We start from the raw sequence: 27004 nt of genomic DNA on the forward strand, positions 1-27004 counted from the left end.
CATACACACCAAGAACAAGAAATATTGCATTTAAATCATTCAAAAGTACGCTAATTTTATAATTACCTCAAAATTCTCACTGACTTCTTGCATCATTTTCAATTTTGTTTCATCGGCTGAAAAATCGCAAATTCAAGTGAATAATTAAATATGCAAAAAAAGCCAGACAAATACCATCAAACATTCACAGGTGAAAGAAGCAATCAGATCTTATCAGTTTAGCTATCATTGCCCAGTTGTAAGGTACTCATTTCTCACAATCACACAATTTCATACTCACACTTCATACTCACACACTTCTCTCTAAGGCTCAAGTAAATAATGCTCATCATTTTGCTTCTTCAAACATCAAGGATCAAAGGAAATACAAAGCGAACCCCATGCAAGTTTACCAACCAACTCAGTAGACAATATTATAGAACTCTTTGAAGCAAATGAGTAAAGAAGAATTACATTTCCTTAATAAATGGAAAATAAACTTACGTGTATTAACATCTGTTAGAGCAGCCACAAACTGCAGGTATTTCTTCATCAAAGTGGTTTGGTCAACCACAGTGGGCCCTTGTGTCGAAACAAAGGCCATTTTTCTTCTGGACCAGATTAGAGTTTACTAAAAAACTGGGGGGGGAGGAGGGGAATCAGTCCACCTACAAAAACAAAAAACATTGTAAGTAGGACTACTTACTGATGGAGACACCATCATCTAGATTTATTCCTATGACATATGATTTTAAAGGAGCACCATCAATTTAAAAATCATATTTGTTTACATGTATTTAAGCCTATAACCACAACTCATAACATCTAACTAACTGAAAAAAAAAAATCAGAGAAAAATTGTTACTGAGTCTTTTACAGAATTGCATATAGTCAGTTTTCCCTCTTGTTTGTGTGGATCCATCAAATGGCAACAGGGGAGAGAAACATTTTAAAAGATTAGGAAAATACAGTGGAAAAGACACAAAAACTAGCAAGGGAACTCAGAGGTGGGAGCACAACATAAACTTCTTTTAACAGCATTCTTTAACGTGACTAGATTTCAAGTTGATAATGTCCTTTTAAGTATCTCTCAACAAGGTTTCAGGGTACCTGAAGCAAGCTTTTCCACAAACATGATCTGAGTTTCCAATATGTAATAAAACTTGAAAGCAGTAGAGTTTCAGTTGGTTTTAGTTTTCATTGTCTGCCACAGAGCTTTACTGCTGAACTCATTTCACAATCCATGCTTACTTTCTGTCACATCTGACATCTTAATCTGGTTTAGCTTTCAGATCAATCTACATTTCAATAAAAATACACCTCACTTTTACAGCGCCTTTCATCTTAATATCTTTGCAAATATTGATTAAATGTCACAAAACTCCTGTAAAGTTTTGTGACAATTGGTCTACCCATTTTACAGATAAGGGAGCCCCCAGGGGAAGAGAGAGGCTCTGTGATTTGCCCAAAGGGGGAGGAAGCTCATGACAGCACTGGAAATACAACCTAGAAGTCTCAGCTCCTCTCTCTACCCTTACCTTCTCTGTCTCGGTGGCTCTCTCCTGACTGAGGGGGGCACTTTCTCTTTGATTGGACTCCATCTATGCTCACCCCATGCCAGCCAGTGCTCTGGCCCTGTAATTGTGTGAATCCTGTTACGTATTTTAAAAACATGCACAAAGGCGATATTGCATCCAGCTCCTTCTACCAACCCCCATTTCCTCTCAGGTCCAAGTCCTTGACATCTGTGCCATCTCCCTAACCCTTCAGGCCAGAGCTCCTGACCCTCCCTCAGATCCCACAGCCCCACCAGGGCTAGGACTGCCCACTCCTCAGATCCCTGCCCCCCACCAGGGTAGGGCCTCCCCACCCCCCCCCGACAGATCCCTGCCCCCCAGCAAGGCAGAGACTCCCCCCCCCGACAGATCCCTGCCCCCCAGCAAGGCAGAGACTCCCCCCCCCGACAGATCCCTGCCCCCCAGCAAGGCAGAGACTCCCCCCCCCCGACAGATCCCTGCCCCCCAGCAAGGCAGAGACTCCCCCCCCCCGACAGATCCCTGCCCCCCAGCAAGGCAGAGACTCCCCCCCCCCGACAGATCCCTGCCCCCTACCATTAGAGCAGGGTGTCGTCTCCCCCCAGGGCCAGATCCCCTCCCCCTCACACAGGCCGGGCCGGGCCGGGCCGGGCCGGGCCGGGCCTCCCCACCCCCCTCACAACAGGGCCTCTGCGGGACGCGACTGCTCGGCCCCAGGCTCTACCCCGGCACCACGCCCCCCCCACCCCCCCGGGCCTAGTCCCCGGCCGGGCCCTACCTACCCCGCGTCTGGTCTGTCCCCGGGGCTGCTGCCGCCGCCGCGGCCCGCCCCCGGCTCTACCTGCCCGCCCCGGCCCCCAGCTCGCGCGAGTCCCTCCTTTGTCGCCTCCAGCCTGAGCCCGCAGCCGGGCGCGGCGCATGGGCACCCAGCGCACGACGGAAGCTGCCGAAGTTCAGTTCCGGCCGCCGCCGCCTGCAAACGGCTTCGCTCCCCGCCGCCCCCTGCGCATCGCTGCCCAGCCTCTCTCCAGCACCCCCCACCCGGCCCCTCGGCCGCCCCGGCCCCGCCCCCGCCCAGTCAGCCAGCGGGGGGCCCGGGGCTCCCCAGCCCCAATGCCCCCGGCCAGGCACCAAGAGCTCCGGCCTCCCAACGCCCGCACGACGGGCGAGAACCCGGCGCAGGGCTCCCAGCTCAGCCCAGCCCAGCCCCTCCGGCCACAAGCTGGTGGCGGCGGCGCGGCCTATGGCACCCGGCGCAGGCTGCGCGCGAAGGCATCCGCAGCCCCTCCAGCTCGGGCATGGCCTTGTCCGTGACCCGCGCACCGGCATTTACCCTCGGAAGCTGCGGAGCTGGTCAGTTCCCAGCAGCAGGCCCGCCGTGGCCTCCCGGGCAGAGCCGCCCCTCCCGCTGCGGAGCCGCCCTGCTGTTAAAGCCACAGCTTCTGCCGGCAGAGACGGGCTCCGGAGCGGTCGCCCTGTTAGTCTGTATCCGCAAAAACAGCCGAGGGGTCCTTGTGGCACCTTCGGGACCAACACCTGTATTTGGGCATAAGCTTTCCTGGGCTAAAACCCACTTCATCAGACTCAAGCCTGGGTGATAGAGGGGACAGTGGGGAGGTTAAAAACGAAAGGCGCTGTGTTCTCCCCGGCTCTAAATACCTTACATGTAGAAAAAAGATGCTTCAAAGGATCGGAAACAATACGCTTTCCCCCTAAAAACGTGAGCAGAAAGGAGATGGCAGATAAGCTGACAGCCTGCTGCTGAATTAAGCACGCAGAAACTCAACTACTGTGAAACCCTGTTGGTCTATAATGTGGGTAATAGGTTTTATCCCACCCCACTCCTTGTGTGAAGTGCTTGGAGATCCACAGACGAGGTACCTGTATATAGTCTTCCACAGAACTGGACTGGACCAAATATCTGGATTTGAATGAAAGCAAAAAACTTCAGCAACTACCCTAGCTAAGGAGGCAAAACTTGTTTCTGCCCAATGGTTTCTTTTGAAAAGTCAGCTATGCTGATTCAGTGGCTCTTGATTACTATGGTGATGAGCAGGGTATAGAATAGAAAATACAAGGGAATAGAGTATAAACATTGGAAGGTGGGTTGCGGGAGAAGACTTCCCAGGCAGTAGTCAAACTCAGAAACTTGATTTGCAACAAACTGTACTGCAAGGAGCAATCAGTTAATACGAAACGGGATATCATATTTTGTACTGAGCTCATCTCTCTCAATCTATGCTTTGTACTATTTTACAATAAAATATCTTTTATTAAAAGTGACTCATCTTACCCAGCCTGCCATGATTCTCCAAAACCCTAGTGTCACCCAGTTTGTATGAAAGAGCTAATACAAAATAAGGTCCTATCCTGCAAACACCCATGTGTTTGTAACTATGCATGGGAGTAGTCCCAGTCTGTTCAATGAGTCTACTTACATTCAAAGAGTTATGGGCTTGCAGGAATGGGTCCTGAAATGTTATTGCTTTGTATTGTATTATTAGCTGTATGACTCATAAAAATTCATCACTCATCTGTTTTGGGAAGATTTTTTAAGGTGGCATTTTTTTCTCTACCATCAAGAATATGATACAGTAGATGGTCAGAGTACTTCACCTGTTCTCTAATGGGATATTAAGCCCTGCACAGCTTCAGTCTATTGTAGATTTTTATACAGTGTTTTATACAAAATTCTGCAAGATACACATGGCCAAACATACCAATACATTTATTCTATTACCAGAAAACTGATTTTTGTTTTCAAAATTCTTGCAGCTCTAGGAGCTTTTCATTAGCACCCCAGATAGGGATTTTCTCTGCCTCGTTTTTCTAATCTGTTGGTTGAAACAGGTGTCTAATATGCCCGTAACAAAACCTAATAAGAATTTTTCTAAATTGGTTAGGTGTAGCCAGGATTTGCCAGGTAAACAATGTACAGAGAAAATAAAAAAACAAAACAAAAAAACTAGACAGTGCAGTACGCCCACATTGCCTCTAGGGGACAGCAGCAGTGGCTGCTTGCTCCCCATCTCCTCCCCAGCATAAAGACAAATTCGAGCCCACTTGGAAGATGAAGTCTGGCTATCGGAGCTGAACAGACAGCAGCAGCTTTCTCTTGACACACTGACTACAAATGGCCCTGGCATTTTTCACCTCGAGCATCCTCCAAGTGACTTGCATGGTGCTGTTCCTTTTCCATTTCAAGTCAGCAGCAGGTAAGGTAGATCTGCTCCTTTCTCAATACAGGGCTAATGAGCCAGGGGTCATTAGAAGCAGTCCTGAAAAGCAATCTTATGCTGCTGTAAACACAGAATGAGCATTTATTTCCAGGCAAGCTCCAAGCAACTTAGCATTCCTAGCGTTTGCATGAAAATAAATGCCCTACCTGCATTTGCAGCAAGGTTTGCAGTGTCATATTTATCCTACATATGGAAACAGTCCTGCATTTGCAGGGGAACCGATTAGATGAGAGATCTTTTTCCCATTGCTAATTTCTGCAGTGCTAGGTTTCTGTTTCCCTGAAGAGTGATAAAACCCTACTCTGAAACTGAAGGAGATGTGTTTAAACCTCCTAGCTTGAACACTGGTTATTTATAAGGAAGACTTTTTGTTTTCCTGTTCTGCAGTGGATTGTGTAATCATTCATCCTGCTTGAATGGCTGGAGCAGGTGTGAAGGGAGCTGTACCCACAAGGGGCACCTTCCCCGTGGGGCTGGCAATAATGAGCAAGTTCTCTCACAGATCAAAAGGGGGGAGGGAGGTGCAGCTACTTCTGCCCTTTTTAAGCCATAAACCTCATTCAGCTCCCACCTCTTCTTCAGGGTGAGGCTTGGCAAATCTGGGAGGAAGGGATCTCAGACAAGAATGAGTCTGTCAGCCCCCCTCTAGATTTCCTTCCTAATTGGGATGCAGTAAAGCATCTCTGCTCCCTCACTGCCTATTGCACCCAGTGAGTCACAAATGACTAAGACAGCCTGCTTCTCCCTTTGCTCCTTCCTAACATTGATATGTTGCGTCTTACATCAAATGATATGAGGAGAAGTGAGTCGGGAGAGCTGGGTTAAATACTCCACTCTGCCACTTATGCATTGTATGACCTTGAGCTAGTCACTTAACCCCCCTCTTGCTCAGTTATCATATTTCAATAAGACCCCTCCCCAGTGTCTTTTTGATATCCTCCCCTGATTTCTGCTATTTTCCTCCATTTGTGCTTCAGCAAAATGGACAGTGAGCTAAGTCTAATTTTCATAGAGAAATAGGAGACATCTCTCCATTTAGGCTTTTAAAAGGTCATCTGCATCAGGAAGGAGTTCAGTTTTTCCAGTTTTGCACCACCATGTTTCTTTCTACTCCCAGCCATTCCATAAGGGCTTGGGTTTCCCCTCCCTCCCTTTCTCATTGCCCTGGAATACAGGGCCAACCTTCACTAGCGTATGCAATTTAGGCTGTGGATGTTTCCTTAGACTGGTTCTTTCCCAGGCTGGGAGAAGTAGAGAGAGGAAAGGTTAGTAATGGAGGACCAAAAAACAAACAAAAAAGTATGTTCTCCTTCATACACATAAGGCTAAAGGAAAAACTTGTATTTTTCTTGGGTTTAATAAGGAAATAAGGGGATTAAACCTGTAACACGTACCTGGTTTTATGGACACATCTTCAAGCGAAAACTGCGCTCAGGAAAACACTGATTAAGGGAAGGGTGTAGCTAGCAATGACTCTATTTATAAAGAGGAGGTCTGCAGAACAGCATCAGATCCGCTCACACAAAATTTATTCTTTGCATTGGAGTTGTGGTCTTTTTATTTATTATTTTTTCTAAATGAAGCGGGTGATTGGGGGAAATGGAGTTGTGGCTACAAAAGCCTGACCCAACACTAGCAGGAAGAGTGAATACAGGTGGGGAAAGGGATTCCCTGAGTGAAGTACTATGATATTAACTTGTACAGTATTGCCAAATTGCAAAACACAAAAAAATTATGAGTTGGACCCTCAAAAATCATGAGACTGGCCGCCAAAATTGTGACATTTTAAAGAAGATGGTATTGTGTTGTTTAGGTCAGTCTCTTGGTTTTTGAACTCCCCCTGCCCATCCCCAGGGTGTGTGCATTTAACAATTGCCCACTCTCCCACCTGTGCTGGATAAGGTGATTTTGGCCCCTATTGCAGGAGCTCTCACCCCCACATCTGCCCATCACCTGCCCAGTACTTAATCCCGCCCCCAGTCCTCCATCGGTTCTCTCCCCACCCAACCCCCACAATTCAGTCCCCCTCAGTTCACTTCCCCAGTCCTCATTATCACCACCCCATCAGTTCAGCCCCCTTCCCCATTGACCCCCAGCACCCTCAGTTCAGCCTCCCAGCACTCACCCCATCTGTTCAGAACCCACCATCAATACAGACCTTCACCGTACCACCCCTCACCTCCTCACTTCAGCCCTCCTGCTGCCCTCTGGCCATAGTAGCCCTCCTAGTCTCATCTCTGCTCCTCTTCCCCCTTTCCCAGGCCTCTGGGGGCTGCAGTAGGGTCCCCTCTCCCACTTTCCAGGATGCTAGGGGAACAGCCACCCAAGGCTGAAAATGAGCCCCACCCAGCCAGGGTAGAAAAACAATCCTGAGATTTGAGAATTCTATCACAAGATCATGAACAAGGCTTCATTTGACTTAGCGATCGCCCCTCTCACAATAAACTTGCGAGAGTTGGCATGTCCATATAACATGCATGCTTCAGTTTCTGGCTTGCACTGAAAAAGCCACAATGGAATAATGCTTGTTATTTTTATAGGCTTAAAGTAAAACTGGTCTTGTTTCAAATTCAGAGACTGGCTCTGTAATGACTTCCCCAGACCAAATCAGCACACCCATTTCCATAAGACAAATTCTGCCCTGGTGATAAGAAGCTGAAACACCAACAATTTTAATGCATGTACAGAGGTACTTAGGCAACTAGTGGAATTTTCCTAATCACCTAGGTGCCTAATTCCAATTGATTTCAACGGGAGTCAGCCACGTAGGCACTTTTGAAACTCCTGTTAGGCACCTATCTGCATTTTTAGGCGCCCAAGTACCTTTAAAAATCTGGACCAAGTTTGTGCCTGCTTCCACCAGGACTAAATTTGCCCCTATATTTTAAAATTACAAACTACTTAAAGGGAGCTTGGCCCAGCTGATCTCTGAAGCCTGCATTTTCCTCTGCACAGAATCTTTTTCTTAACTATACAAAGGTTTTTTTCTCCCCACCATACAAAGTTGGTGTAAAAAGTGTGTTCAGGCTTGTACATGGTGACATAGAAAGAGAGAAATAAACCTAAAATGGAAGGAGTTTACACATCTTGGAACAGACCCTTATCAGGAAGGATTTGTTTTAACTTGTAACATCTCAGAAGTCAAACAAAGCCGGGGAGGCTTTATTACTTCACAGATACGTTTGGCCCCTTCTCTGTGTATACACTTTTATTTAACCAACTGCAAGGTCCAAATCTGGATCTAAACTTCCCCAAAGTTTTGTGAGTATTCTGATCTAGCCGTTTGGTTTGGGCCCCTCTCTATTTTTTAACATTTCCAGGACCCATTCCTATGAAAATGTTTGTTTTTCATTGCTAATTATTTTAATTCTAAATAACATATAACTAGTCATGGAGCTAGAGAGGAGAATAATGTTTATACATATATTTTTAAATACCAAGGTGCAGTGCCTGTTCAGAGGCTTGACTGTGTTTAGTGCCATCGGGCACTAGAACCACATAATTACAGCATGTTAATACTTTTTCACATGTTTGATCACAGGGAGAATATATATATATATATATTAAACACAACGACTTTTGTTTTCTGATTTTACAGTGCAGTATGTTCTGAAAATCAACAACAATGGTCCCATCACAACGGGAGCTCAAGCTACAATTCAGGCCAGCTTGAGTATGAAGACTGATGATGTTGCATTCATTAGTGACCTAAAGTCCTATCATTTTAACTGGATTTTCACCCCTCTGACTTTGATTGAGAAATCAGAGCAGCGATTTAACTCTACGATTACAGTGACTGGTGAATTTTCTGGAGACTTTCCCATTTCTGTCTGGGCAACTGAGACACACTGTTGGTTATGTCAGCCCATCGCCGAAAGTGTCACAATGCTTCACATTACAGGTAAAATATCTTTAGAACAGTTCGTTCAAGTCTTCACACATTCCACTGAGATAGGCGCTGTGTATTCTGGGATTCAGAATGGTGCTAGCTACACCCATGTTTAACATGGCTTCTACTAGCAGGGCTCTAGAACAGTTTCTTTGACTGGTGGACAGAGAGATTTTTTGCCATGAGCTGTGGTCACCAGACCATGCTGTAGACTACCTAAGACAGAAAATCAGTAACATGCTCCCTTACAAAAAAAATCCCTGTGCCCACTGCTCAAGGAAACCATGCTAGAAACCTCATGTTTGAGCAGTTATACTTCACATGTTTCTGCTAGTTGTAGCTCACAAAAGTTAGAGTGAGGCCGGTATGGATCGGCCATTTTTATTCTGTGAAATCTAGATTCCTGAAGATTCAGATTGTTGCTGTGACACTGGCTCAGCATATCTAGTTCCAAACTTCAGCTGACCTCCGGCAGCAGCAATCTACAAGTTTCCCCTTTTATCAGTCACATCCAAGTTGTGCACAAGTCATGACTGAAATAGGAATAACATGAGGCCATCGGCATGGTAGAGCTATTATACTTTGTATAAAAGTATTTTGAATAACTATCGCTGGATCACAGTTGAAGGCGTGGCTACAGTCACAAGTGGGACTATGTAAAGTATCACTTCTGTTATTATTTGTCAGGGGTGAAAGTAACATTCAACACTTACCGGTACGGGGGCCGGCTCCAGGCCCCTGGAAGGGGTGGGGCCTCGGGCGGAAGGAGCGGGGCCTGGGTCAGCGTCCCCCAGCCAGCCCTTCCGCGCTGCCTGGCCCACACCACCCAGGGTTCCAGCGGCAATTTTAAGGGCCTAGGGCTACAGCAGTGGCAGCCCCGCGGCAGCTGCTCCTTTTGGCCCCCACCATCAGCAGCCTGGGGGTGAGAGGGGAGGGGCAACGATGTTAAAGCGCTGACGCGGCAGCGCTTTAAGCAGGGTCCTTAAGCTTTAATATCAGCTGTGTACGGGCCAGTACCGGCGGCCACTTTTTACCGGTACACCGTACTGGCCCATACTGGCTCACTTTCACCCCTGATTATCATAGCACCTAAGAGCCCAGTCATGGACCATTATGCAAGGCAGCGTACAAACAGAACAGACGATGTCCCTGCCCTAAAGAGCTTACACGCTCAACAGACCTGATCATGTGTCTATTTAGAGTCACATGATCTGATTTTACTGTCCAGTGGACCCCTCCTCAGGATTGTTGGGTGGGCCTATGAAAGGATTTTCTCCATCATCCCTAAAAACATAACCGATTCTCATCCATCAGGATCATAGTACTAGCCACAGGGAACAACATTTTGGGGAGGGTTAGTGAGATCATTCTTTGAGAAATACCTCAAACTTAACCAAGCCATCTTACACGATGCGTTGGAATGCGTGCACAGGATCTTTCGGTCCTCTCCTTTCTCTTACTGCCAAAGCAGAGCCTATCTGCTTATTCCTTTCCACCTCGGTGCTCAGGTTCCATTGGCTTATGTTTTCAAGGCTATCTTCACAAGGAAAAGGAGGAGAAACTTTTTAACCTATGAAAGCTAAGATTCGCCTTTACCTTGCTAGTTTCCCCAAGCAAGCAGGCCCTCAGGCACTGGCTTTGTAGAGCCCAAGGAAAAGCTCCAGAATAAAAAATAAGTCTGTATTAGTTTTGTCTCCGGTTAGTTCTGCAGAGTCAGTCCCAGTCTGGAAGAGTGAGTTTCATTCTAACTTTGTTTGCCGATCAAGAGAATTGTTAACAAGATAGCAGCAGAGGCAGATTAGGGCCAGAGCAAGTGGGGGCCCAAACCCCGCTCCCTGGCAGGAGTGCCAGGCGGGTGGGGGTAGCAGGGCAGGCCCCTACATACCGACCCCTCTCGGAGCGCCGGGTGCATGGAGCCTAGGAGCGCCCCAATTGGCTGGGGCCCCTGGACACTGCCCGATTGTCCCAATGGCTAATCTGCCACAGGATAGCAGAATATGTGTTACAGGTAATCTGTCTAATCTGTCTCGTTATCTATCATGAGCTTATCCCTTGGAATCTGATCATCATGATTATGCATGATCTAGAGAGATTCCAGGCCAATTTCTTATATCACAGGTTGCACTGCAGTTAAAAACCCGTGGCTGGCCCATGCCAGATGACTCAGGTTCACAGGGCTGCTTAATGGCAGTGTAGACATGTGGGCTCAGGTGGGAGCCCAAGCTCTAGGACCCTGTGAGGTGGGAGTAGGCTTGCCAACCCTCCAGGATTGGCTGGGAGTCTCCAGGATATAAAGATTAATCTTTAATTAAAGATTATGTCATGTGATGAAATCTCCAGGAATACATCCAACCAAAATTGGCAACCCTAGGAGGGTCCCAGAGCTCGGGCCGCAGTCCAAGCCCGAATGTCTACACTGAAATTAAACAGCTTCGCAAACCTGAGCCCTATCAGCCTGAGTCAGCTTGCACAGGCCAGCGGCAGGTTTTTAAATGCAGTATACATAGCCCTAGAACATCTTTCAGCCTATAAACCAAGCAAATATGAGGATGTTAGCACTGGGAGACATGAAATTTCAAACTTCACTATGCTGTTTGCATGGAATCACTTGACATTGTATAACTGTATTTTAAATCATTATGGGATTGTGTATAGCATGTCAGACATTCACAATCGTTAAAATTTTCTTTTTCTATACTTTGTTTTAGAGAGAGTGTGTATTGGTTAGGTCAAGAGACAGGACTCCTGTAGTGAAATCATTGTCCCATTGAAGTCAATGGCAAAACTTTTCTGGACTTATATGGGGCCAAGATTTCCCCCCTTAGATTGTATTGCAGGCTGTGTGACCTTGCGTAAATCATGTAATCTCTTTACCTAAATTTACCAATCTGTGAAATAGATATAAAAATGCTTACCCACCCTCACAGGGATGTTGAGAGATTAAAATAATTAATGTTTAAACGGGGCTTTGAGATTTGTAGGTAATGCTATGAAAGTGAAATATAGTCTCATTATTCTTCCTTTATCATCTTCTCCTGCAGAGTTTATAGTAGGGAATCTTACCATTGCACAAATAGAAGACAACAGAACATTTGTCGAACAAGGTTCGAGTTCTGCCACAGACACTCTGACCCTGATTTCTTTCTTTCTGCATGATCCGAGTAATTATTTCAAGTCAGCATCATTCATCTACAACTGGGATTTCGGAGATGGGTATGTCCAGTTGTTTGTTTATTTATGCTAAGGCTCCGGATGCTTCTAGTAAGGATGTGTAACACACTCCTACACTCACAATCTTCAGATAGTCTAGAAGCTCACAAACAGTTAAAAATAGGCTTTGGCCGAGGATCTGTCTCCAAGTTTCATTGTGATACTCAGGTGCTCATGTGTGCTGAGCTTCCCCAAAATGCAGGGGTGTTTTTAGGTTAAAGTCCATGTTTAGTTAGAGAGGGTATGCTAGTGCAAATACATAGAGGTGAACGAATAATTCATAGTAAATAATATAGTTAATGACTTGAGCATGTTTTTCTGCTTACAGAATCTCCATGAGCAGATTGAAATTTTCTCATTTTAAATAATCAATTGTATTCTTTTCCTCGGTTGTTATTGAACAGTAACTAGATATGACAATGACTGGCCATCTATAAATACCTTAGATAGTCACATGGTACTGTTTCTATTCTCTGATTGGATGAGTGCATAAGCACTTCTGGCATGAATGTGTGTGAGTGTACATTTCAGGTTTGATTTTTGTAAATAGTGGCCCATATTCTTTTACTAAAAAATTTAGTTTTCCGGTGGCACCCCTGCTTTAATGACTGTAATAAAAGAAATATTAGATCATTATCACCCTTTCTAATTCTGACCCATTAATGATATTTAGGGATGATTGTGCCATTGTTTTCCTTGAAAAACTTAAACAAAGTAAGAAAAGCATACTGGTGGACCTAATTCTGATATCACTTTCACCAGTTTGACATAAGTATAACTCCATGAACTTCTGGGGAGTTAGTCCTGATTTTTATTAGTGTAACAAAGACTCAGACCTTCATGTATCTAAAATGTCTGATGCAAACAGTTTCTAAACAGAGGTGATGCTGATTCTAAATCTTTTCATGCTACCCATAGAACTCAGCTGGTAACTGAAGAACCCTTTGTCTACTATAATTATTCTACAGCAGGGAATTGCAAGGTACATCTCAAAGTTGTAGCTGAATGGGAGCAAATTGAGAGTGCCACACATGAAAGAAAGATTGTGCAGAAAATGGGAGATTTCACCACCGAGTTGGAGTTGCTGGGTAATTATAAATGGTGTTGGATGCGCAAAACAGAACTTCCTGTATTGTTGCACAAGCTGTAGTATAATGTAGTGTCTAGACCAGGGATCGGCAGCCTTTGGCATGCGGCCCGTCAGGGAAATCCACTGGCGGGCCGGGACGGTTTGTTTACCTGCAGCGTCCGCAGGTTCGGCCAATCGCAGCTCCGACTGGCCACGGTTCACCGTCCCCAGCCAATAGGGGCTGCAGGAAGCGGCGCGGGCCAAGAGATGTGCTGGCAGCCACTTCCCGCAGCCCCCATTGGCCGGGGACGGCGAACCGTGGCCAGTGGGAGCTGCAATCGGCCGAACCTGCAGATGCTGCAGGTAAACAAACCGTCCCAGCCCGCCAGCAGAGTTCCCTGGTGAGCCGCATGCCAAAGGTTGCAGATCCCTAGTCTAGACCATAAATTGAGCATGATAATTAAACAAATATGGAGATCTTTTATAAAGCATTGTATCAGACCTATAGTTTATTAACAGAGCTTTTTAGGTTTTTCTTCAAATGACCAGTTTTATTATTATCAAAACAGCCCTTTTTAAAAGAAAACATTCAGTGAAAAAACTGTCATTTTCTAAATTTTTCATTTTTAATTAAATTATTTATAAGGTTTCTAATCTGCAATTTTTAATCATAACCATTATTAAAGATTTCCAGGTATCAAAATCCTGGTTTTCAGTAAATGAAAATTTTCAAATACATTTTGTGCTAAAAAAAAAATGCAAAATTTAAACCTTACAAAAATAATTTGTATTTGTAATCATCATTTTAAAAATTGTGTAATGGCTCTATTTACATTAATTATATTGATTAGCTCTACATGCGGCTAGTTGATGTTTGCTTTGGCACCCAGAGGCCATAGCAAAGGGCAATTCATAAATGCATGAAATTAGGCTTGGCAGAATTCTATTTTTATTTTTTGATAATTTCAGCAGATAATATCAATGTTTATTGTTAAGCATTTTCAAAGATTTACATTTTCACAGATGCAGGAAATTATTGGGGGGAGGTACAGACAATGGTGGGGTCAGACCATAATTATTTAATGACAGTAGATGTTGAGATTCAAAAACCTAATGCTTGTAACGGTTAAAACACAAATTGTCAACATCACATTGTCTAAATATACAAAGTAAATATCCTAAAATCAAACTCTAATATTTTTTCAGGCAGCACTTTTCTTACTTTGCCTATCTCTAAATTTTAATTATCATTGATGGAAATTTTCTGTCGGTTTATGTGTATATGGTGTAATCAACATTTACTGATAGAAATCTAATCTTTCCAAGCCTAAAAATAAAAATGATCAATTGTAATTTTTAAAGATAACTGACAAAACATACTAGTTGACCTGAAGCTATTCTATTTATTAGCAAAAGAAATAATAATAATAATAAATAAATAAATAAATAATCTCTGATGTGACTAAAATAAGACAGCATAGAAAAGTGCATAAAAATTAAACTTTCACGGTAAAACAAGAAATTGTTTTTGATTTTAAAGCCACAGTTTCATGACTTTGTCACACTGTTCTTTCCAGATGGTGTTAAAAGTATAAATGTCATAGGCTCCAGAGAGACTCGTGTAATGGAAAACTTAAGTTTATCTCTACATATCAATGGCAGGTAAGTAACACACAAATATCCCTTGCTACAAAAAAATAGTTGTTTTTTTTCTTCTGATTTCCCCAGGGTGTAACCCATTGCATGCTACAGAACTGATCCCTAGAAAGATTTATTTTCTATGAACAAGTTATTATTGCACATTACTTGTTCGTGACTCTAAAAATCTCTCATACTGCAATAGGTTGCAGGAATGTAGAATATTAATAAACTGCACTTCTCTGCAGCGAATCCCCAAGTGCTTTACACACAACACAAATGTTAATGAAGATCAAAGAGGACAGTAAGAAGAGAAACAGAGCAGAAAAAAGGAAGGAAAATAAGGGGCTTTTTAAACTGTGCTCTGGACTTTTCTTTCTCGTTGATCCCTATCACTAAGAAACGTGCACACCGCATGTAGGGCACACTAACCAATAGACATACCAGGGCTGACACTAGGGGGTGGTAAGTTTAGGATGCTGTTTCAGCCAGGTAACAGCAGCGGGCAAGAAGAGTCTGAGCGGCAGTAGACCCAGAAGGGGAGGAGTGAAAATGTCATCTGCATGCGAAAGAACTGGATAGTAGTGAAGAAGTTAGCCAAAGACAGCTGGTTCTGGGGGGGAGAGAAAGATTACAGTGCAGAGGTTGGTCTCGGCCCTCTTCCCAATGCACCACTTTGGTGCATTTAGTGGTGCATTGGGACTAAAGGTTCAAGGCTGTAGGAACACGAGAATGGCACACACAAGTTTAGCCTTGCAGATGCTCTGTCAAGCTGTGTGACAGTCTGAGTGAAGGAGATCTTTTCAGATAGGGAAGGAGTTTTGAAATGTCTTGTTGAAACACTTAACAAAATCCTTCATCAGCAGAGAGAGATACTGAACAAACGCTGGCTTAAAATTTATCCCACAGCAATAAATCTTCCTCCCAGTGAGTGAGGCTTGCCAGGCCTGCCTGTGAGAGCTGGCTGGGTTGATACAGCCTTGCTGTGTGCATTGCAAATGGAGGACAGTAGCATGAGTACAGGTGTATGTAAGGCTCCTGCCAGGTGCCCAAACTTTGTGACACCAGGACATCACTGGTAATTTGCCTGCACATAAGTCATCCTCTGTTGAATCAAGCAGGACTGCTCATGAGCTATTCATGGGCTTACACATTTTCAGGCGCAGGGCCTACATTGTGTGCAAATTAACATACATTGTAAAAATCGTTTGGCAGGTGAATTTTAGACCCCTGAAACCGGGTTTTAGAATGAACAACCCAACCACACCCTAAACTCTAGTGGAAGAAATAGCACCAACATGTTCAAAAGAATATGGGTGATCTAAAGCAGCACTGAATGATAAATAAACTGGTCTAGTTAAAATCAGGCTTGAGGGATGGGATTTTTATGACAGAAGCAGAACTCAAAGTGAGCCACGCACAAACTGACTTCTTCACTCAGCAATGAATGTGCTGCAGGGTTGGAGGAGTGGATGTTGATAAAAAGGATCAAGAAAGGCTAAGTTTATCATCAGAATTGAAGTCCAGAGAGCAGCAGATGAGCCTCTGCAGAACCATGTAGCGCAAAGGTCTGAAAAATGTAAATAAAGAGCACAAGCAAAACACAGCAAAAAGCTATATGGCCAAAACATTGTGGAAATGGTGGTGTACATTGATGTATTTCTAGCAAATAAAGAGCTTTCTGACATTGCTTTAAGATGATGCTGTGATTTACAAGCTTTATTTACTTTTGCCAAGCCTTTAATCCAAATACTTGTGTTGAGCTCATCTGTTGCTCTTGTATGGTCTTTTTATGAGCAGAGAACACACATGAAAATCCTGGGTGTGTCACAGAATCACAGACATTGACCTCTCTTATTGTCCATGGAACAAGAAAAATAACATTTTCTGACCTCTGGGAATGAAGTCCGTTTCTGCTTGCCTTAGTTGAGGAAGGGATGAAAAATAGAGACAAACGTTTTTTATAATACCGTTTTACCTTTCCAGCACCTTTCATGCCAACTATTCCTAAAGTTCCTATGTACCCTTGTGAAGATCCTTTCCTTTCCCCTGAAATCCAGCTACATGAGGGGTGGAATAAAGCAGGTGTTTAAGGACCTAATCCTGTGAGGTGCTAACCGTCCCGTGCAAGTCAGTGGTGGTTGAGGGCACTCAGCACCTCAAAGGATTGGAGCACAAAGGATTGGAACCTGATTACATTCTATATACCTAGCTGCTCCTGCAGTTTTATCTGGAGACAGTAAGAGTTTTCACTTCCTATGTGACATGAAGACAGTTTCTGTCTAGATAAAACTGCAGGAGCATCTAGGTATGCAGAATGTAATCCGGCAAGGTGCAATTTGGCCTGGGCTCTACGATTAATACTCCTACTTTTGTTAAAAACCACATGAGATCGTTAATCGCCACAGACGGTTAGGACCTCAGTTTCGCATTTAATCCAAAAGGCAGTACCCCTGGCGCATTGTTCAAGGAGACATGCACCTATTATGCATCGCCAGCACCACTTCTTGCAGCATCTTGGGTTTCCTTTGAAGGTTTCCTATCAGAGTGCTTCTGGGTCCTGCTTAGTTTGTAAGCTCTGATGAAACCAAACAGGCCAAAGGACCCAAAGCTTCCAAAATGAATGGGTGTTTTGGATAAGAAGGAATGCAGGACTGGACCCCGAGGTATATCTTCAGGCTGTGGAACAAGTTTTTCCCCTCCAGTATCTAGAGGGGATTCCTTTTCAGTCTTGGCTGTGGAATGTGATGATGATGATGATCAAGGAAAGGCTAGTTATGTAGCATACCATGAAAGTGATGAAAATGATAATAGACATCCACTTCTGTTTGTGTGCAGGATGTTTACATATGAAGTCCATTCTCTGACCTCATTGCTAGGGTTGAATTATGACTAAAAGTTAGGAACATAGGAATTTCCAGACTGGATCACAGCCAAGGTCACTCTAGTCCAGTATCCCATCTCTGAATGTGGCCAACACCAAATACTTTAGGAGTCCTGGTGGTTTTCAATTTTTAAAATATATTTCTTAGATGTTTACAGCATTTCATAATGGTAAGTGGAACCGACTTACAAACAAACAAAACAGCCTGATCATAACAAATTTTCATAAAGAAATAAAGGAATCAAAGTTTAGTTTTCTATTAATAATAGTATCATATTATTCATGTCCATTCAGATAGCTGCCCGGTATTCAGGAAAACATTTGTGAATTCACAAATTTTAGCCCAAATGATTATTCATCCAAAAAAATAATAACAGAAGTTTACTTATTATCCGGTCTCAAAATTTACAGTCAACCAAGCAAAAACTGTCACTGTGTGGAATGATTCACAATCATGAGTGCCAGCGTCAGGGCAGACTGTCAAAGAGCAGGGCAGACACCCCAAACTTGTGGTATGTTCTATAATTAGATTTCACCAATCTAGTAACAAATGTGAACTCCTGAAGCACTATACCAGTCTTACCATGAAGACACAGGCAGGCCCCTTGGGCACTCCAGTCTATCTTGCCACCCAGGCAAGCTGGACTTAGGGATAAATGGTCACTTACACCAAAGGTCACAAAATATTCAGGTTGCTCCCAGTTGCAAGTGACCAGTCACTTACCCCAGGTCAATTTCTACCTCAGAGTTCACACCAAAGACAACATTTGTAGCCAATCCTATAGTAAACTAACTAAGGATTTATTAAGTAAGAAAAAGAAATGAGTTATTTACAGGTTAAAGCAGGCAACATGTAGGCACAAATGAGTTACAGTCTGTGGTTTCCAAAGATGATAGAGATGTAGTAATCTGTCCATTGAATGTCTGTTAAGGCTAAACCAGGTTGACTTGGAGATCTCTGATTTTTACTACCCCAAATGAAGTGGTAGCTTTATCACGCTGTCTATACTGGTGCTTTTCAGCACTAAAACTTTTGTTGCTCGGGGGGGTGTTTTTTCACAGCCTTAGTCTTGATAGTTCTCCTTCATGAGTGGGAGGGAAATCACTCCTCCTGTCTGAGTTTACAAGTTCAGAGCTGGCATTTTTAAAATTATAAAGCAAAACTTATAGATTACCTTTATAGCATGGGATGCAGACACTACAAGTAGCATTAATGCATGCAGCAACTTACAAGCATTTTATAGAGTCTAAACACTAAACCCATCCTTACAAGTCTAACACCTGTCTTCAACAACACTAACATACAGGTGAGCTACGTCTGGTTTCCAGCTCTGAATCTGTCAGTGCTCAGCTGACGCCTACAGACTTGGCAAAAACTGGCACCTGGTCTACCAGCATCACAAAAACAATACCACATGATTTGGGTGATCAGTGTCACAGCACAAAAGACAAATAGTCAATGTTTGACAAAAACCCATACGCTGAAAATTATTCCATCAGCCCCTGTTCATACCCCGTTCCCTCATCCCCACCCTCCACTCCCCGCAGTGTTTTGGCATAAGAATAATTCATGTTATTGCAGAAATGAAGATTCATTAATTACTAACAGAAGTGGGGAAAAGTCATTGTGAGTAGTAGGACATTTTCAAATGGTGTAAATCAGTATCGTTCCACTGAAGTCGAGGGAGGAACACTGATTTGTGCTTGTTGAGACTTTGGTCCATTATTCCCAACAAAAGGTAGGCTGAGCCATTACAATTGTAAGTACTGAATTGTGACGCGATGTGTGTGCGTCCTGCTGCTCTTGCCTAGGCAATCAGAAACTGACATTCATGTTGTGTACACAAAGCTGTCTGCCCCACTAGCCTGTCAGGCATTTGGCGGTCAGATATATATAAAATATCCATGGCTGTGTAAGTGTTCAGTAGATAAATGTGTGTACAGTTACTTAGTCATAGCATTAGTTCAGTGTAATATTACTACTTACACCAACCGTCAATATTTTCAAAGTTCCTGTGCTATTTAATCTATATGATTCATGCACTCCTATTTCAAATAATTTTTTACAAGCCTCTGCTGAATTTTGTCCTTGTCATTTCAGCCCTCCACTCACCTTATGTTGGCTCATAAAGGCTGAATGTATTCCACTTGAAGGGGAAAAGTGCCATCTAGTGGTGATTAATGGCTCCTCCTACAATTTGAGCCATATCTTTCGTAATGCAGGACAATACTGTCTCAGCGTGAGAGTGGAGAATGATGTGAACATGTTGCAGACGTACCATGCGATTAAAGTGTGGCCAACAGGTGAGACTCGAGATACAGAGGAACTGCCGTGTTGGCTCAGATTAGATGTGCCTTTGACAGTAGCCACTAGCAAAAGCTTCAGAGGACAGTGCAAAAAGCTTCTTAGTGGACAATTATGGAATAACCAGCCCAGAGATGGTTTCCTCCTAAATTGGTTTATGCCCTAGAAGTTGGCTTATGCCCTGAAGCATGGAGATTATATGCTTTTTTTTGTTTGTTTGTTTAAATTTCCTCTCATAACACTGATGTTCTACTCCTTTTTAAAATTCTACTAAGTCTCAGTGGTACCTTGTGAGTTCCATAGGATAACTGACTTGTGTACAAAATGCATTTTTACCAGTTTTAAATTTGCTGCCTTTACGTTTCACAAGTGGCCTCTTGCTCATGCATTGTGAGAGGCTAAACAGGACACACAAATTCTCACGTCCCCTCGTATTAACCTCCTCCTTAAAATAAGCAGTCCCGTTCTCTTCAGTCGCTCTCTTTATAGGGAAGTCTTTCCAGGTCTGTAATTGTTCTCGTTGCCAATTTCTGCCCCTCCCCCGCGCCATCAATTGTTATACACTTTTTGAGACAGGGCAACCAGAACTGAAACCAGTTTTCAGAGATCTGTAAGGGGCCAGCACTGAGCAAATGATCAGTGCCCTGTGGGGAAGAGAGCATGGCCAGGACAGCCTGCTGGAGCAATGATGAGAGAATGCCTAAAAATTCTAAGGAGAAGGGGTAAGAGGGTAGTTCAGTTTCCATCGCCCTTAAGACACTGACTCACACTGGGGGCTGCAAAGCCAACCCATCCCCCAAGCTTGTGAAAGGGGGCCCTGGCCACACCTCTTTCCTGCTCACCTCAAGAACATGCACACAAACACTGAGGAGCTGTCTATGCACCTGGCCTTTGTGCAGACCATGCAAGGGGAGAAGGAAAGGACCTTTACAACTTCCCATGCCACCACCCTGTTCTCTCATAAGGGCTGGCCCCATTCTGGTCCTCAGTCACTGGCCTGAGCTAGCCAGCAAAGTGCCAGCTGTAATGATACAAGCACCTGTCGAATAGACCTGTGACTTAGACCACCGCCTCATTTCACTGAAGCTGCCGGAAAGCTAGCAGATGGGAATTACTTTTGGTTGCTACAAAATTTAGGCTGGATTTGAATCAAGGACCTAGAGGTTAAAGGTGCAGAATCCCACGGTCTGTTCAGAATCCAGGCAACCGCGTTAAGAAGATTTACCAGCCACATGTGAGGTTTGTTCTGACATCATCTGCTTTACTTCATGCACTAGGGGACAGAATAGGTAGAATATATTTACAAAGCAGGCTTGCTCGGTGGAATCTCTCCCTGCCTTAGCATATGGATTTTCTGATTAGCCTGTGTATTCTCTTTTCCTCCACTTCTCTGGGCCCAATGCTCTGCACACCTGGAGGTGAGGAGAGACCCAGGGAAACTTTATTTCACTTTTCTGTCTCCTGTTTCTGCACTTTTTCGGTCAGCAAAGGACTGATTCAACTCTTGGCGTAACTTAGGGTAGGTTCAGGGAGGAGCCTGAGAAATCCTCAGGTGCCTACTTTAGAGCAGCTTCAAGGACCCTTTGTATCCCCTGTGTAGTCACAAGTATGCTTAAATTGCTACATGGTTGCAGAGGGAGGAAGAGGAAGTATATTTGGCAAACTGAAGGCTGGTTTCAAAGAACTGAAAACAATTTAGCATACATCAAACTATTCAAATACAGCTGTGCAATTTGCTTTTTAAAAAAATAGTGTTTTGGGGAGAATAAGCTGTGCCCAAGGGCATGTTGCTCTTTCATTCTACACAGTCTTGAAGTTTCTTCACCTAGAATGGCCTGATCTCAGTGCATTATATTATACTGGACACATTCCCTTGTGCTCTTTCCCCAGGTATTCACCCAGCTTTCTTCGCCCTGCCATGTATTGCTCTGATTTCAGTGATGCTGGGATTTGTTATATACACGACCTTCCGAAGCAGCTCACAACAGAAGGATCTTGTGGAGGTACAGGGGTTGTGTTGCTTTGCGCTGGGCAAATAATTCAGAACAAGTCACTGGATGAATTTCTATTCCCCACCACCACCACTTTTTTTGTTGTTGTTTCTCTTTTTCCTGGTTGCAGATTGCCCACAAACAGGGTGATTTTCTCAGCTATATTTGAAATTATTCACTGAATAGTTTCACCAAATTATTCTCGGTCTGTAGTTCATTCCACAGCAGTTTGTTGCATGAATTCACTATTAGAAATTTGAGCTTTGTAAGCGGTCATTTAAGTCACATGGCATGGCTCTTTGTCCTTATTTGATTCAGGCTGCAGTGCAAATTCTAGTGGGAAATCTATTTAAAATTGAATTTCCATTAATATTCTCCAATATTTTCTTGTGCTGAGAGAGGGGACTGCTAGGGTCAGAGACCATATCTTCCTAGATATTTAGAAAGCAACTAACATTTTGGACAGTAGCACAATATAAATAATAGGCCTGTTAAGAGAGAAACTGACTCTGGCTCCATTTCTGATTTTTCACTTGCTAGAGTAGTCCTGGATTTGGAAGTGACCTCCCCCTCTTTGATGTTCTTTCCAGGTAGCTGACTTTGATTTTTCTCCTCTGTCTGACAAAAATCCCTCTCCTGATTCTGAGTCAAGCTGCGGTCGAATATGCTGCAGATCCTGTTTCCTTCAGCCACCTCAAGAATATTGGGAGACCGTCAGGGAGAGCCACAGACTCCTCCATCCTTTGTACAAGCCAGTCAAAACTTACACAGTGTGAAGATCACAGCTTCATTTGGTTACATTAACTGCTGACCTTAACTTTTCTCTTATGATGAGTTAAAAGCCAAGTGCTGCATGGATGGTTTATTTTTGCTGGTACATAGAGAGATTAACTACTTATTTGGCCCAATGCTAAAGAGTACTTCATAGTGTAATTTAAAAGGAAAGAGCCTGATCCACAATAAAAGTGGCTTCGCATATTTGAATTACACGAGTGTATATCTTACAGTAGAGAGCATTGCCAAATCATTTAAATGCAGTATGTTATTCCTATGAGGGATTATTTTATGTGCAGATGTTTGCCAAATCCACTCTCCTTTGTAATTTGTCTGGCTTTCCCACATCACTCCCATCTCAATGCTGTTTGTTTCAAAGATGGAAATGCTCAAGACAAAAAAGTGCTTTTCTCTTTTTTCACAGCTGTACAGCATTCAGTTTACCAGGAGACTGAACCAGGTGAAATGCTGTTACTCTAATGCACATTAGTACTTAAAAGAAAACCTATTTGTTCAACAGATTGGAAACATTCTTACTCCAATACCCTGCTCAGTGAACCAGACTCCATAATTATTACGTTGCTACATTAAAAGGACCTCAATTTTAGCAAACAGTATTCACCAGGAACATAATAGCTGATGTTGCACTGGTGGAAACCTGCAGATACTAACAACAGATACAAGGTACTGTGTGAGGACATTACATGACTTAAAAGGTGCTATGTTCCCGACACATTGTTGATGGCGCAGTACAGTACTAACGTCATCTAGTCCAGGAGAGTGCCATCTTTCAGATGAGGCATTAAAATAAGGTCCTTTTTGCCCATTTTTAATCTCTTCCTAGATAGTCAGCGAAGTTTCCACTGGCATTCTTCAGAGACAAAGTAAAGAATAGGCTAAAACCAGTGCTGGCTGTCAGTGCCCCTCAGAGCAGGTTCTGCCATTCAAAGCTGTGCAGACTCACTGCTTAGTGCATACTCGCTGCTGTCTTTGTCGCCTTCCAATTCACTGCACTACGAGCATTTAACTTACTACTGTACTAGAGCCCTTAAGTACTTTGAAAGATTTACATAAAATCAAATTCTGTTCCATTTCTTTCCCTCTGTTCTCCATCTTCTCACCTGCTGCTTTGCTCACTGTTTTTATAAGCACTTTGTTATACCTGGAGTATGGGAAATATTGTGTAATGGCTAAGGGGGAGGGGATCCAGAATTAGGATTCCTGGGTTCTCTTCTTGTTTCTGACACCAATTTGCAGCGTTTCCTTAGGCAAGTCAGTTCACCTCTGATCTTCAGTGCCTCCGCCGGTACATGGGCTCATATCTAACTCAGAGCAGGTGGGCTGTGATGCTAACTGAATTAATATTTATAAAGGGAGTTGGGATCCTCTAAGGTGAGGACAAGGATCCTTAAAAGTGATCTAGTCAATGCAAGTTCTCTTAGCAGGTACTTTCACCCCCACCACCCCCAGTTTTTTTTTGTTTGTGTGTGTGTGTGTGTGTGTGTGTTTTTTTAAGAGAGGCTTTGATGGTGTATTTACAAGTGAATTGTGGAACCTTTGAATTACAAAAGGTGTCCTTTGTGTTCCTGTTAGGTGTGCTAATGCCAAAATCTTATCTTCAGTCAGTCTTAACAAGGTGGCTCTACTTATTTTGTTCTAATTATAAGCAAGAATAATACTGCTTATTCCTGAGATAATATCAATTTGAAAAATTGCCAGAAGGTACAGGACTAGTTCCTGGCTGTTAACATACCCCACAAAAGGTTGCACAGTTCCTTGGAAAGGAGGCATTTGGTTTGCATGACTGAGCTGCCCCATGGTGGCCTCAGAGAACAGTGCTATGTGAGGAGGGAAGTTCAGATCATGAAGATAGCTGATGACGTTTGATATTCATTTATTTCATACATAATACATTATGGGGCATGCTAACCCAGGCACGGTGAGTGGGGGAGAGTGGATACAGAGAGCCTCTCTCTTCCCCCATACCCCATCACACTTCCACTGGAGTTGGCCAGAATTTGCCTGCAGGTAATAGGGGAGGAAGGATTGGCAGCACTAGATGCCCTAGAGAAAGGGACATGGGGTGAAGGTACAGGCAGGACTTTGCTGGGGTAGAACTACGTACACCTGTGATATACTCCATCCACCCCCAAACAACTCTGGGGATATATGCCTGCTAGCACCACTGCTTCAGCTGTGCACCTCCTCACTGTCCCCAGTACACCACAGCCTCTACAGTGGTATGACTGAGCTCCACGAAAGTGATCAGACCAAGCACTGGTTGGGGTGTGGAATCCATCATGTAAAGAAAAGTGGGAACTGGGCTACTCTGAGTTGAAAAGGAATAAGTAAATGGATAGGGTGAAGGACTGGCCTATGCATGAAATAGATCAATTACTGAGAGAAATAAAAGATGGTATCAAGAAAAAAGAATTGCAAAAAAGAAGGCAAACCCCAGGAAATAATCTGTTCTCATTTTCTTTAGAACAATGCAAGAAGGGTGACAAAGAAGCCAAATAATTTCAAAGCTTAAACACAAAGGGTAGGAAAGTGAAAGTCAATGCTGAAAAATATTGGGAAATGCTAATCGCTTACGACAAATTGAAGAGAATGGAAGGTTTGGGAGTAACAGAGATAGCTCTTGCAGGAAGTTTGGGTAGAGAACTATCATTATTACTTGAAAGTACAGATAATTAAGGGAGTAAATTGGTGGCAGGAAATCCGAATATACTGGCTGTGCTTTTGTAGCACCAGGATGATTGTTTGCAGAAATCGAAAAGGGCTTGTCAAAAGGCAAATCAGTAATAGAAGATTTGAATAACCCTAACAAACTGGGCTATAAGTACAAGGAATACACCCATTAATACATTTTTGGACATGGTACGAGACCACTTCCTGCACAAAAAAGCTAATTTATGGGTTCAGTAAATGCCCTGGAAATTGAAGACAAAGGGTAATTGAGCAGTTCAGGACAGAGTGAGGCGAGTAGTGCAACGTAGCAAGAATCAGCAGGACTCATTTTGTTAACCTTTTAAATCAGTGACCTGGGGAAAAAAAGTGTTCAGCAAAATGATGAAATTCACTGATCCAAAACCGAGAGCAGAGCGTGGAAAGCAGGAGAGCGGTTAAGGTCAGATGATAAGCAAGAGTATACACAGATAAGAAGTTTATGCAACTGAGGGAACTTGTTTTTTTAATAAAACAAGAATAAGAGAAGAAACACATTGAAAGGACATTATATCAAATTGCATGGCACAGCATCCTGGATATCAAGCAAACAGCATCACAAACTGGAACACAGCTAATACACTGAATAAACCCAGGTGTAAAAATGTAACTGCTTCCGTTATACATTAAGATTTTCTTCTTTTATTTCCTGAGCGTGTAACTTCCTCTAGTCTACTGCATGAGTTCTCAACCTAGGGGCCCTGGTCAGGTCCAGGTGGGTGACAACCACTTCCCTTCCTTTTTGGTTAAAGGGGAGGGGGTCTCAACGTGTTTTTTTCTGTTGTAACATGAGCTCACACTATCGAAGAGTTGGAGAACCACTGATCTAGTGGATTGTCATGTTGGTCTGTAGCTCACGAGAGCTCATGCTCAAATAAAGTGGTTAGTCTCTAAGGTGCCACAAGTACTCCTTTTCTTTTTGGTTATACCTGGTAATTCACAAGGTAGTAGCCATTTTAATTTCCGATGCACCTCCCCATGCTACTCCAGCATCCAGGAGGGATCGAGATGGATCATGTATTTTATTAGAGTTTAAGTGCTGGCGTAGGACACCCACAATTCAACTCAATATTGTCACTTGTATTCATTCAGTTCTCAAGGAATACTCGGTACCTGTTTGGAAAGAGTGGAATCCATTCTCAAGACATGTCTCTAACCACTGACCATTTATCTCAGTTTGAGACTATGTTTAAACACACTTCAGATGAAATTCAGGGCCAGAGCTGGTTAAAACGGATCAAAAAAAAGGAGCAGCCAAAACTAAATATTTTTTGCATTTTTCTTCCACATCCGTGGCATATGTCAATAAGCTGCTTTTGATCAAATTAAATAATGAGGGTTTAAATTCTGCATCCTATACATTAACTGAAAGATAACAGCTGGATTTTCAGAGATTGTGAGTATCCATTGATCAGCTGCTCCAGCACCCCTGATGGAGCTGGCCCAGCCCTACTGCAAACTGGCCACTGCCCCCCAACTCTGCAGCGTTGACCAAGCCTTCGATATCAAGCCGGGTTAAAGCCACGTTCTAAACCTCCCTCCCTAACTTTTTAGCTTTTTTTCCCCAGAGCACTCTATGGACCAAACTCTTCTCTCAGTTATACCACTATAAAGCTAGGTAAAAGTGGAGTTACTCCAAAACTACACCAATGTACCAAGAGCAGAATCTGGCCCTAGAATTTATAAGGATGGGTTACAAACAAAGATATTCAGATCCAAAATTTTTGAATTTTAAAAAGCAAATAAATCATTATCCTCCAATTT

At 43.4% G+C, this 27004-nt stretch overlaps 2 protein-coding genes across 14 annotated transcripts in view; one reads left to right on the forward strand and one right to left on the reverse strand.

Annotated features, from left to right (window-relative positions):
• LOC102937591 (transformation/transcription domain associated protein) overlaps positions 1-2966 on the reverse strand; it is a 157087-nt gene extending 154121 nt beyond the window's left edge. For 4 of the 13 annotated variants that reach the window (XM_043523258.1, XM_043523257.1, XM_037911505.2 and 1 more), the window contains exons 1-4: positions 2848-2943; positions 1518-1614; positions 484-647; positions 67-116 (exon numbers count right to left, since the gene is read on the reverse strand). In XM_043523258.1, the coding sequence (XP_043379193.1) occupies positions 67-116; positions 484-583 (150 nt within the window). In that variant the 5' untranslated portion in view covers positions 584-647; positions 1518-1614; positions 2848-2943. Of the gene's footprint in view, positions 1-66; positions 117-483; positions 648-1517; positions 1615-2292; positions 2310-2355; positions 2414-2847 lie in introns of those variants that run through there. The other 9 variants (XM_037911510.2, XM_037911509.2, XM_043523259.1 and 6 more) reach the window with 8 other exon arrangements.
• Positions 2967-3041: 75 nt separating this feature from the next.
• On the forward strand, positions 3042-26127 carry TMEM130 (transmembrane protein 130). The gene is made up of 8 exons (XM_007065369.3): positions 3042-4729; positions 8352-8654; positions 11684-11855; positions 12771-12940; positions 14499-14583; positions 19545-19747; positions 21639-21751; positions 22330-26127. The coding sequence occupies exons 1-8, from the start codon at positions 4648-4650 to the stop codon at positions 22513-22515; spliced, it is 1314 nt and encodes a 437-aa protein (XP_007065431.1). The 5' UTR covers positions 3042-4647; the 3' UTR covers positions 22516-26127.
• The last annotated feature ends 877 nt before the right edge of the window (positions 26128-27004 follow it).

Source organism: Chelonia mydas, chromosome 10 (genome assembly GCF_015237465.2).
Source record: "Chelonia mydas isolate rCheMyd1 chromosome 10, rCheMyd1.pri.v2, whole genome shotgun sequence".
Taxonomy (NCBI): Eukaryota; Metazoa; Chordata; order Testudines; family Cheloniidae; genus Chelonia; species Chelonia mydas.

Bases quoted from the DNA above. Each gene is read 5' to 3' on its own strand.
- TMEM130 (XM_007065369.3), top strand. From the start codon at position 4,648: ATGGCCCTGGCATTTTTCACCTCGAGCATCCTCCAAGTGACTTGCATG. The intron at 19,748-21,638 runs GTGAGACTCGAG...CTCTTTCCCCAG, and splicing joins GATTAAAGTGTGGCCAACAG to GTATTCACCCAGCTTTCTTC. The intron at 21,752-22,329 runs GTACAGGGGTTG...TGTTCTTTCCAG, and splicing joins AACAGAAGGATCTTGTGGAG to GTAGCTGACTTTGATTTTTC.